This window comes from Mustela putorius, unplaced genomic scaffold (genome assembly GCF_011764305.1).
Source record: "Mustela putorius furo isolate JIRA1106 unplaced genomic scaffold, ASM1176430v1.1 tig00003854_pilon_pilon_pilon, whole genome shotgun sequence".
NCBI lineage: Eukaryota > Metazoa > Chordata > Mammalia > Carnivora > Mustelidae > Mustela > Mustela putorius.
Genome location: NW_025422006.1, coordinates 988647 through 999828, shown reverse-complemented (window position 1 = coordinate 999828; position 11182 = coordinate 988647). Strand labels below are relative to the sequence as shown.

Here is an 11182-nt window from a genome sequence, read left to right as displayed (position 1 = left end):
CCTGGCAACACGCGCGCAGATCTGCAGTGTAGACGAGAGCGCTGGATCAGGCTGGTTTTCTGACCTGGTCATCATGTGCGGTCATGTCGGCGACCTCACTTCTGGGAGGCCCACACTGACCTTTCTGGCATTCGTCACTGTGTGTTGTCCCCAGGAGCCATGGCCGCCCTGGAAAACCCGGGTCCCGAGCAGCTCCAGGGCTGGGGGCCACGGCTGCGCCTCACAGAGCGAACAAGGGTGCGTGGTGTGAACAGTCTCTGTGGCTCTCCTGTGTGTCTCCAGTAACAAACCGCGAGAGCCCTCGGTCCCTGTGCAGGCGCCCCTGGTTGGGACTGCGGCCCCACGTTGGCCCAGCGGGTGGCCCTCACAGGCTGGGGGTCTGGGGACGTAATGCAGGGCCCAGGCCCAAGAGGGATAGAGATGCGTCAGCTTTATTGGTTGTTGGTTTAGAAATGCGGGGGCTCAGGCCCCTGAGTGGGGGCAGGGGCACGGCCCCGTCACTGCTGGTGGAAGGCGTGTACAGAGGCCGTGGCCAGCGGGGGCCAGCAGTCCCTGTCCCAGGTCAGGAGGCACAGACGCCAAGGGTCCCCAGCATGTGGCCTCGAAGTCCTCGTTGCGCTGGCGACACGGGGGTCTCCTTGTCACTCTGGAAACGTCCTGAGTCCAAGGCCGACTGGGACCCCTTGCCCACATCCTTGGGCTGCTGTGTGTCCGTGGTGACCACCACCCTGCCCCACTTGTCCCCTGGGCCATGCTCCAGGAGAATGGGCAGCCAAGGACAGAGCAGGACCTGCACTGGCCTGGGGTGGCCTAGCCATGGGCGGCTAGTCCTAGGACAGTCTAGTGGGGCCCGCCTGGGCTCTTGCGGTTGCCAGGAGTGCCCCCCATAGGGAGGCGGCTCCAGGATCTGGGTAGCTGTGGCCGGGTGCAATCCGGGGGCATCTGCCAAAAAGGGAGAGGAGGGGTGTGAGGGCCTCCAGCCCTACTGTGGTTACCAGACTTGAGCCTTGAGGCCACTATGACTCCAGAGGCAGAAGGGCCCAATTCTGATCTGGGCAAGCCTCAGTTTCCCTGCTCTGGTCAGTGTCAGGATTTAAAGGGGGGCCGTGGAGAGCAGAGGCTGGCGGGCTGATGGTCAGGGAGGGTCAGGACTGCGTCTGGGGGTACAGTCGGCAATTAATAAACTGCCGGGTCACCATGCCCCGAGCATGGGAGTAGGCTGGCATCTGGAAGGTTCTACAGGGGACAGCCCTGACAATAAACCAGGGCCAGCAACCAGGTAGCGAGTGGGAACCCAGGTGGGGCCAACAGCCATGGTGTGGGCAGAACAGACGCTCCCAGCCAGGCCACGTGCTGGCCCTGCTCAGGATCCTGCCTCATCACCTGCCGGCCATGCCAGAGCAGTGGGGTGTTCAGGCAGTGTCCCGCCTACTCGGCCGGGGTGCAGGGGGTGGGGGTGCTGGCGGGCTGTCTGTTAGCAGCGCCCACCCTCACTTGGGGGCAGGTTCGAGGCCATATGCACCTGTGGTGTGCAGCCCGGGGCCAGAGCCCCAGGTGCAGGACACATGCCACGTGCTGTGCCTACAGCACTGGCCCTGGAGATGGCCAGGGGTTCCCCGGCCTCCCCGTAGCTCCTGCTCCCAAGGAGGGCAACCGTGAGTGGGTGCTCACCTCTCTGAGCAAGGACATGGGAGCTACATGGCTAAGAGTGCCCACCCTGTGAGGTCCAGACAGGACAGACGCCAGGCACAGAGGTCTGCTTGTGCTGGACAGTGGGGAGCCTGCCTTCTGCTCACCTGAACCCTACTGCCGGGGAGCCACATCCATCACGGGCTTCTGGACACCAAAGGCCGTGATGAAGATATTGACCACGACAATGATGAAAACCAGGCCGGTGGCCAGGTTGTTGAGGAAGTCCAGCTTGGCGTGCTTGGCCGGATTGTTGAGGTCGTACCTGACTGTGGGCACAAGGGAGCAGACAATGCACCGCGGCCCTGCAACCCTGGGGCTGCAGCCTCACGAGGGGTGAGAGCTGGGCCTGTGGCCTCAGCCCTGCAGCCGTGCTTCCACCAGCACAGAGCTGAGTGGCCCGGAACACCGTGGGAGCAGAGGAACCAGCCCTGGGGACAGGTCTGGACTGTAAGGCACACTGTGCTGAGCTCACGCAGGGGAGCCCCGTTCTGAGAGCCCGTGTGCGGTGTCTGGCGATCTTCACATCTCCCCAAGGACCCGTCCTTATGCCCACCTTACGGATGGGGGAACTGAGGCCTGTGTACCTGCCCCAGGTCACAGAGCCAGCAGTGGAGGTGAGCCCTGACCCTCACCTCGGGGGCAGGACCACCATCCATTCCCTGGAGACCGCTGAGGGCTGCGTTTTTCTACATCCTCAGCTTGGGTGGGTGGAAGGACAGAGACATGCGGGGCCCTCTGAGGGCCACAGTGGGGAGCCACATCCTGACCGCATGGCTGAGTGGGGCCTGTCAGGTGGTGAGCACCCTGTCCCGGGGGGTATGTAAGCAGCACCACCGGATCACGGGCAGGGTTGCCCCAGGGCCCACCCCCGGGACCCCAGCCCAGGCTCACACCAAGGAAGATGAGCAGCACGCCCACGCCAATCTGCAGCACGAGGGAGATGGAGATGAGGACCACCAGGGGGACGAAGAAGGCGAAGCTGGGGCCCTGCTCGATGACGGCCTTCAGCTGGGAAGCGTTGGCCATCAGCAGCGCGATGTCCAGCATGCTCTCCGCGGCGCTCTTCTTGTTGGCGTAATGGTTCACGTTGATGGGCCGGTTCCGGCCCCAGCGGGATGGCTGCGGGGAGGGGGCAGTCAGCTTGGGACGGGCAGGGCTGTGGGGCTCGGTGGGGCCTGCAGATCTGAGGCCCACACAGGGCTGCGGGACGCCCCTGGGAGTCAGGTCCCGGAGGAGAGGCTCAGCACACAAGCCACTTTGAGACGAGAAGGCCACCGTCCCCCGCCCTGGGTGGGGCCCGCTGGCGCCTTCCCTGCGTGCCTGGTGCCCCTGCGGCCCTCTAGTGGCCGCAGGCCAGGGCGGGAAAGGGTGAGCGGATGGGATGGTGTCGATGCAGGGCTACAGTCGAGCTTTGCTACCGCTTTTATTTTTACAAACAATTCTAAACCACTTGATTGAGGTGCCATCACCCCAGGAAAAGCTGGGCACGACAAAGGTAAACAGCCTGGAACCTCAGCATGCACACACGTGACACCCTGGCAGCTCCCAGGCCTCCGCTCCAGACGCCTCCTCCTGCCTTTTATTCAGTATTTGTGCGGCCTGTCCCCACAGAGCCTCTGGGACTTGGAGCGGGGCGGGGCACTTCCTGCCGGGGCTTCCCAGCACCTCTGCCTGGGAACAGGGCCAGGCCTATGAGCCCGGCCGCTGGCCACGCCTCATGCCCTCCACACACCGCCCAGAGGTCACTGCCTCCAGGAAGCCCCTCTCTCCTGGGGTGCCAGCTGGGGGGAGGCAGGAGAAGGCCCTCCTCCCTCACTAGGCCTCCCCGTAACCCCTCAGCCCAGGCCCTCATGCACAGGAGTCACAGAGCCACCAGGCCCAGCCCTGTGGCCTCCCGGGGCACTCGGAGCTCGTGTTTCTACCCGTCATAAAAGATGCAGGCCTGGGAGGCAGGCTGCCCGGAGAGGGGCCGACACGGCAGGTGAGAGGCTCCCTCCACTTTGTATCTGGAAATCTCACCCCAGAAAATCCTGAACTCCAGGAGCAGGGGCGGGACAGGGTTCGCTCCAGCTGCCTGTCTTGTTAGACTTCAACGTAATGGAGAATAATGTGCCCAGGAGGAAGGGAGAATGCGCGTGCAGAACAGAGGCTGTGGGCCCTGCCCCGCCTTTCCTCAGCACCGCGACTAAGCGGCAAATCCACTGGGTTTAAAATTCCAGACCCAACAGGGAAAGCCGGCTCCTGGGACCCAAACCCCAGCACTGCTTCTGGAATATTCCACCCACGGTCAAGTCCTGCTGGGGTCCCAACTTCCCATCAAGAGACATCAGGGCACGGCTGCTCCTCCACAGGGTCCCCGCGGAGGCACCAGGGGCCAGTGCTCCCACCGCCCGAGGCTGTCCCCGGCTCTGCTGCTGCACAGCTGCAGGGCTGGCCAAGCCTCGTTCTGTGTGCGCCCCTCTGAGGGGTGGGTGTCCGGGGTGCTGGCCTGCACTGGGCATGTGCTCCTAAGGTGCACAAAGCCAGAAGCACCAAGCCTTCCCTCAAGGCCACCACAGTACTCATCCTGGTCCCCAGGCCCGGAGAAAACAGCCAGGTGCACCACGCACACCCACACAAGCACGGGCACATAAATACAGTGCATGAGCAAACATAACCGTGTCTGCACGTATACACACGCACGAGCAAGCACATACAGGCACACACAAGCACACATGTACGTACCCAGTACACGCACACACGCATGCACGTCTAGGCTCACGGTGCTGGCCTCTGCGGAGGAGGAGGAAGTTCCTTCCCTCTTGAGTCCCTCCAGACCCTTTGAGCCCTTCATAGACATGCACGTATGAATACAGAAGGACACTTGGTGCCCTGCGTCCCCGCTGTCCTCCGCTGGGTGCCCTCCTCCGGGGTGCCCCCCCACCACACACACACTGTGGGCAAACTGAGACTAGCAGGAAGCACCCAATCCAAAGCCAAGAGCAAGTGAGGTCTGCACTTGGAATGCAGGCCCGGGACTCAGAAGCCCCCTACAGAGGGGGTTGGGGTCAGGGCTGGCCTATGGGGGCTGTGTACTCGGAGGCACCCCTGGGCTCCAGCCGTGTGACCTCAGGACAGACAGCACCCTCTGAGCCTCAGTCTCCCGTGTGGGCCACAGGGCCAGGAGCACGCAACCCGTGAGGTTCTAGTGGGCCTAGCCTCTGCCTCGCAGACCTGGGGGACATGCCAGGGCCGGGGACACACGCCCCTCCTGGTGCAGGGCACTTCCTGCCACAGGACCATCTGCTTCCTGTTGAACCCGTGCAGTGATGGGGGCGCTGGCGGGAGTCCAGTCCTGGCCATGCGGCCTTGACAACGTGCTCCCCCGCAGCTGGCTTTTCTCCCTGTCCGTCAGCCCTAGGCCACACTAGGAAGCTTTGGTGCCCACCGAGTTCCCCACTAAGGGAGAGGGAGCACTAACCTCCCTTTCCACAGAGTCGGGGAGCCGCGGTTCAGGGGAGCTGCCCAGGGCAGAGCAGAGCCCCACAGCTGCCGAGGAGGGGCTTGGACCTACAGGGGGACTCTGGGGCCTGGGTGATGGCTGAGTCCCAGGGAAGCCCCGGTCCTGGGAAGCCCACCAGGGTGAGGTCAGAAGGTGGCTGGAGCCTTTGGCCTGAACTGACGGACTTCCCAGAGCTGTGCTGGGAACCGCCCCCAGAGGCCTCTGCCTGTGACCTGAATAGTGCAGGGAACAAACACCCTGGTTAATGTGTTCCCAGGGCCTTCCCCAAACCTCGGTGGTGGTCCCAGGAGCTGGGTGAGCTCTGGATGTGTTCCCCTAAAAACCAGGAAGGTTCCCTGTGGGTAAAGAGCCAGAAGAGAGCAAGGAGGACCCCCTTGTGTGGACAGAAGCCTTGGGGTGGCTCTTCACAAGACCTAGCCCAGGGCCACTGTGCTGAGCGTCCTCAGCTTGGATGGGGAGGGGTTGAGACATATGTGAACCCAGATGTGCACCCGAGCAAGCACTGGGTTCTTGCCCCAGCTTAACAGATGCTGTAGTCCAGCAGTCCAGCCCCAGCCTGGATGGAAGGAGCTGGGGTGCCCACCCCAGCCTCCTGCTCCCCTGGGAGATGAGAGCTGAACTCGTGCAGGACCAAGGGGTTTCAGTTACGGATACTCTCTAATCCTGCCTGTTACTGACCCCAAACCCCACATAAGAGTGTGGGACAGGAACTCCTACCCAGAGGCACCTTTGCGTTTTCAGGACGAGAGACAAAGGCCCCCACCAGATCCACAATGTCCATCAGCTGCCCGGCTAGGAGCTGGCGTGGCACTTCCACATGCACCTGTCTCTAGCACCCCTGAATCCCACAACCAGGTTCTCTGCCTCCGTTCCTTCATCTGCAAAATGGGCAGATGGAACTGACTGCAGGTGCGGAGGCCCCTCCATCTGCAGGAGCACAGCCAGCAAGGGCACACGGCCTCCCAAAACAGCCACACAGATCTGTAACCAAAACTCTGAAACAGGAGAAAGTAGAAACAGAGGAACGGCAGTGTGAGCTGAGCAAGACCCAGGACCCCGGATCCTGGCCCACCATAGCCCCTCCACTGGGGCGCAGCACATACCAGTGGGCCTCTGGGGAGGAACCTGAGAACTAGGAGGGTCTGGCAGGGCCTCAGTGTCCATCACCTGGCCCAGGAGAGTGGGCATGAGGCTGCCGCTCAGAGCTGGCGTGAAGGCCACCGGGCACGTGCCTGCCCTAAGTGGTCTTAGGATCCACGTCAGTGTCCCGGCAGGAAGTCTTGTTGGAGGGGTTTCCCGCAGCAGCTGGGCCGCAGGCTGGGTAGACCTACTTCCTGTGGGCTCAGCACTGGCCAGCAGTGACCCTGTGGCCACATCAGGGTGGCCTTTTAGAACTTAGCCAAGACCCTGCCAGAGCGTTCTAGATCTGCTAGGAAAGCAGAAGTGAGGAAAAGAGTGAACTTCCCTTGGGGAAGCTGAGTCTGCACAGCCCAGATGTGGCCCAGGAGCCACATTCCAGCTTGTCCGGCTCCCTCCCTGCTATGACCCTAGTGTCCACAGCAGGGCCAAGGCAGGTGTCTCCATGCCAAAACACAGCAGGCATGACACAGCCAAGGGCCACAGTAAAATTGATGTTTAGTACTTCTCCTGCCTCCAGCCACAAGCCCCTCCTGCAGGGAAGCTGGACAGCCTGGTCTCCGAGAAGTCCTGGGCGCACAGGCACAGGTGTGGGGGGGGACACATGTGGGGTTCATCTGCTGTGGGGCTCTTCCTGGAGCCAGGCCACCCTGGAAGGTGAGCGACCTGCCCCACTGTGGCCCGCAGTAGGAGTCCTGAGACTGACAGGGGTCCTCAACCTGGGCCTCCCAGTCAGTCCCCCCACCTCAGGGGTGCCCCCGGGGATAGAGGACCAACCGAACCATCCACCTTGCCATCCAGCGCTCTCACTCTGGGTGGTAAGTCTGACCACCCCAGGAGTTTCCCTCACCCCAGCAAGACTTTCTTCCCACCCTGACCCTCACCCCCATCCACAGGGTCCTGCGACAGGGGAAGGTGCTGCCCCAAAGTCCTCTCCAGGAGTGGGTCCTGTACGGCGCGTAGTAATGTGATGACTGTGTGTCCAGCACACAGCTTAGCCCAGGAGGTCCTCACCATGCTCTCTGAGAAAGACACTGCTATCATCCTAGGTCACAGATGAGAAACTGAGACACAGAGTCACTGACTCAAAAACACAACAAGACAGGTCCTGAAGGTGGGAAGGGCAAGGCAGAGGCTGGGGGTGGTGTCAGGGCGTCCAGGCCCCAGGCAGCGGGAGCAGTGGCCTTGAGGCTGCCCACCCTTCCTGGAGGAAAGTGAATGGAGAAACCCCTTACCACTACACTGGACCGGCATGCCACCCCCACCACCCCCGCCCTGCAGCACCCAGTGCACACGTCCCCAAGTGCAGGAACCCTCCTGATTCCACTATCAACCTCTCATAGGTGGAACTTAGCACTTTCCATTAGGGCTGGTCTCAAAGCTAAGACAGCAGCTCAGTGACAATGTGACAATGGAGCCACATCTCCCCAGGCTGGTCCCAGGGCCAACACAGTGACCCCACCTGACCTTCCTGGGCCCAAGATGCATGGGAGCCTGCAGGTGCATGGCCAAAGCCGAGGGGGACAGAACAGGCTTGGAGCCGAAGGCACAGCCACAGGTTGGGAGGTGAGCAGGATCCCTCCCTTCCAACCCACCTGCCCTATTTGTTACCTGACTTTCCCAAAGGCAAGCAGGGGCATTTTGTTTTCTCTTTTCCAACCGTGCACAAGAGGCCCTGAGAGGTGAGCCAGCCTCCCCAAGCACACACAGCCCTCAGCTCCAAAGTTCTTACATACCAGGGCAAGGCTGCATGAGGGCCTCCTCAGTCCTGGGTTTCCCCACCACGAAGTCAGGGACAAGTCCTGTGCCACCTGAGGGCTGTCAAGCTTTACTGAAGGGTCAGCACCGAGGCTGAGCCCCAGGAAGCTTCTGCCAAGAACAGGCAAGGATGGACAGGATTACTGCGTGGGGCCACCTGCACACAGGAGGACCTGTCCCTGCCACCTGTGCCTCACTCACCCCATGTGTCCTCCCACATTCGGGCAGCACTGCCCCAGTCTGGTTCGCACGGCTGAGAGACCTGGCATCCCTGCCCCCATCCCCAGGGGGTCAGAAAGTGAAAGAATGCTCAAAGTCAACAAGTCACCAGAGGACCATGCCCAGGACTGCACCACCTACAAAGGCTCTGGGGAAATTCTGGGCCCCGGGAAGAGGGCATGACACCCCCGGACAGGACCCCGGGGCCAAGGGGCGCAACCGCCTCTCAAGTGGAAGTTGGGACCACTGCCCGGGGGCCGGCGGTGGGGACAAGAGCGGGGGCCACAGCTGCCCCAGGTTCGCTACCGGGGCACGCAGCGGATAGTGCAGTCGCGGTGGACACGGCGGGTGACGTAACCGTCTGCCCGTTGCTGGCCTGGGGCCCGGAGGCTGGGATCCTGCGCGCCCGGGCGCGCAGCAGCGGGAGGAGATGCGGGGGCCGAAGTTAGAGCTTGGCGCGGAAGGCGGGGGAAGGTGGCGCCCAGGCCCCTCCACCGCGCGGCTCCGCGTGGGCGCCTCCCGGCCGGACCCTCGCCCCTGCCGGGGTGGCCGGAGCCCCGGGGCCACCGCTCGGACTGACGGCACGGGGCACGGGGACCCCGGCACCCCGCAGTGCGGAAGCGCCGCGCTGCCGGCCGGAGCCCCCAGGTGCCCGGGGAGCAGCCGGCGCAGGGCCCAGAGAGGGCGCGCGCCGGCCAAAATCGCACAGCGGCGCGGGCGGGGCGGGGCTTACCGAGGCGTCCGGGGAGCCAGGTGAGCCGGGGCGCAGGTCGCCGTTGAGTTCGTACTCCTCGGGGCCCGACTCCATGGTGCGGCCGCCGGAGCCACCTCGCTCCCGGCCTGAGCGCCGCCCGCGCCTGGGCCGCGGGGACCCGGCTGAGCGCCCGCCCCGGCCCGCCCCCGGCCCGCCCCCGGCCCGCCCCCGGACTCCGCCCCCGGCCCGCCCCACAGACCCCGGACTCCGCCCCTGACAGGGGCTGGCGGGCGGGACCCACAGGACCCCTCCTTCGCCCGTGAGGACAGCGGGGTCGATGCGGTTCCCCCAGGCCCCGGCCTCGCGCGGGCGGCACGTCCGGCTCTACCGCCGTCGTGAACACTTTTAATCCATGAAACGAGGCCAAGGGGCAGCCTTTCCAGGGCCACTTCGCAAACTTCTGGGCGCGCCAGGAAGGGGAGTGCGCCGCTGCCGCGGCATGGGTGTCCTCCCGGCGCCGCGAAGCCCGGGCGCCCGGCTCGCACCCTGGGCCCCCCAGCCTCTGAGCCTGGCGTCTTGCACGCCCGGGCGGGGAGGGGAGGCAGAGGGCGGTCGCCTCGGGTTGGGCCAATTTGGTGCGGGCCCCCGCCCTGTTGGCGCAGCCTCCGTGCCCCCTAGCGGGAGGCAGGACCCGACGCCTGGGGAGGCGCCCGGTGCCCAGGCGGGTCGCGGCGGGCGTCCAGAGCGCGTCGGCTCCCCCAGCCCTCGGCTGAGTTAGGTTCTGTTTCCCAGGGCGCCCGGCAAGACGCGGGCCGCTCCCAGACATCCGGAGCCAGGCTGGGGCCGCTGGGGCGGGAGGGGCCGGGCGTTACCTCCCGGCGCTGGTTTGCGAAGCTCGCGCCACTGTGTCCTCCGGTCCTGACCTCCGGCCAGGCCCAGCTGGTTTTTACCCTTCCCACTTCTGCCACAGTGTCTACTGATGTGTCCACCCGGGTACCGCTAGTATGCAGCGCGCACGGCCGCGGGCTGCTCTGGGGCATGCCGTGGTCCCTCTCACTGCCCAGCAGGGCCAGGTTGCGGGGACTCTGTAACCCTGAGCCATGGTAGCCCTGTGGGCTGGGGCAGGTGGCTGGACTTCTCAATTTCGACTCCCCTGAAGGAGAGTGGTCTTCTTAGTACCTGCGGGCTGATCTCCCCCTCCCCCGCCATAAACTGGCATCAGAGGTCAGCAGCAGTGCCCCAGGTCAGGCGGTAGGGCTGGAGGTTTGGCATTCACCCTGACCATCATGGGTTGCCTACTGTAAGCCAGGCCCTCTTCCGGACTGAGGGGGCTGTAGCTGGAGCCCGGCTTGTGTGGCGGCCCTGCCTGGGGCCAGGGACATTACTGTTTGACAGCCTCGGGAAGTGGGCTCTCCCCCATCACCTGGCGAGGGAGGAAACAGGCGCAGCTGGGGAGAGACCCAGGAGGACAAGCTCAGAACCCCTGGGACAGTTGTGGGCCATCCAAACAGCAGACGGGTTGCTCCCCGAGCTCTGCATGGCCAGCAAGTGGGCACTGTGGGGTGGGGACCCAGGGCCTGCCTTGTTCAGGGTCCTGGCCACACTCCAGGCTGAGACGCCCCTCCCCCACGGGGTGCCTCACCCCTGCTGGGAGAGCAGTTTTATAAGTGAAACAGAAGGCATGGAAAATGCAAGTCACCCAGGGGCAGAAAAGGGATCTTCCACTAAACTGGGTCTGGAAACCTGCAGACCTTCCTCTCCTCCCTGGTGTGGGGAGCGGCAGCGCCCACTGGGTGGCGGCACCGCCTGCGGGCAGCTGTCCCAGAGTGTGCTGGTCTCTGAAGGAGCTGCCCACGGCCCAGTTGGAGGCTGAAGGAACTGAAGCTTGGAGACGTGGCCAGTACCTCCGTCTCTCCCTCTGTCCTGCTTCAGGGGCTGTGAGCGGGACTCCGCAGTGCCGTGGGGGCAGGGCAGGTCTGGGCACAGCACCCATACCTGACTGCTGACACACAGCTGGAAACCCCGATTTTTAAATGTTAGCGCCTTTCACACAGAAGCGGTCCCCCCTCCCACCCAGGGGGCAGAGACAGGGCAGCCAGGAGAGAGGGTCCTGAGGGGGCAGGGGAGGCTGGGGGGCAGGAGGAGAGAGAGGAGGGCACCCCCTCAGCAGGTGAGAGGGT

The 11182-nt window shown here is 64.1% G+C and overlaps 1 protein-coding gene across 1 annotated transcript; it reads right to left on the bottom strand.

The window, feature by feature from the left end:
• Window positions 1–415: 415 nt before the first annotated feature.
• Window positions 416–9199, bottom strand: NINJ1 (ninjurin 1). Its single transcript, XM_013063386.2, has 4 exons — window positions 9042–9199; window positions 2586–2811; window positions 1797–1958; window positions 416–942 (listed from the first exon to the last, which is right to left on the bottom strand). The coding sequence occupies exons 1-3, from the start codon at window positions 9114–9116 to the stop codon at window positions 1804–1806; spliced, it is 456 nt and encodes a 151-aa protein (XP_012918840.1). The 5' UTR covers window positions 9117–9199; the 3' UTR covers window positions 416–942; window positions 1797–1803.
• Between the last annotated feature and the right edge of the window lie 1983 nt (window positions 9200–11182).

What these genes read in the sequence shown, in the direction of transcription:
- NINJ1 (XM_013063386.2), bottom strand. Translation starts at nt 9,116, where the DNA reads ATGGAGTCGGGCCCCGAGGAGTACGAACTCAACGGCGACCTGCGCCCC. An exon ending in CTGGCTCCCCGGACGCCTCG is followed by an intron (nt 2,812 to 9,041) that starts GTAAGCCCCGCC and finishes CCCTCCCCGCAG; the next exon opens with CCATCCCGCTGGGGCCGGAA. An exon ending in CGTGCTGCTCATCTTCCTTG is followed by an intron (nt 1,959 to 2,585) that starts GTGTGAGCCTGG and finishes TTGTGCCCACAG; the next exon opens with TCAGGTACGACCTCAACAAT.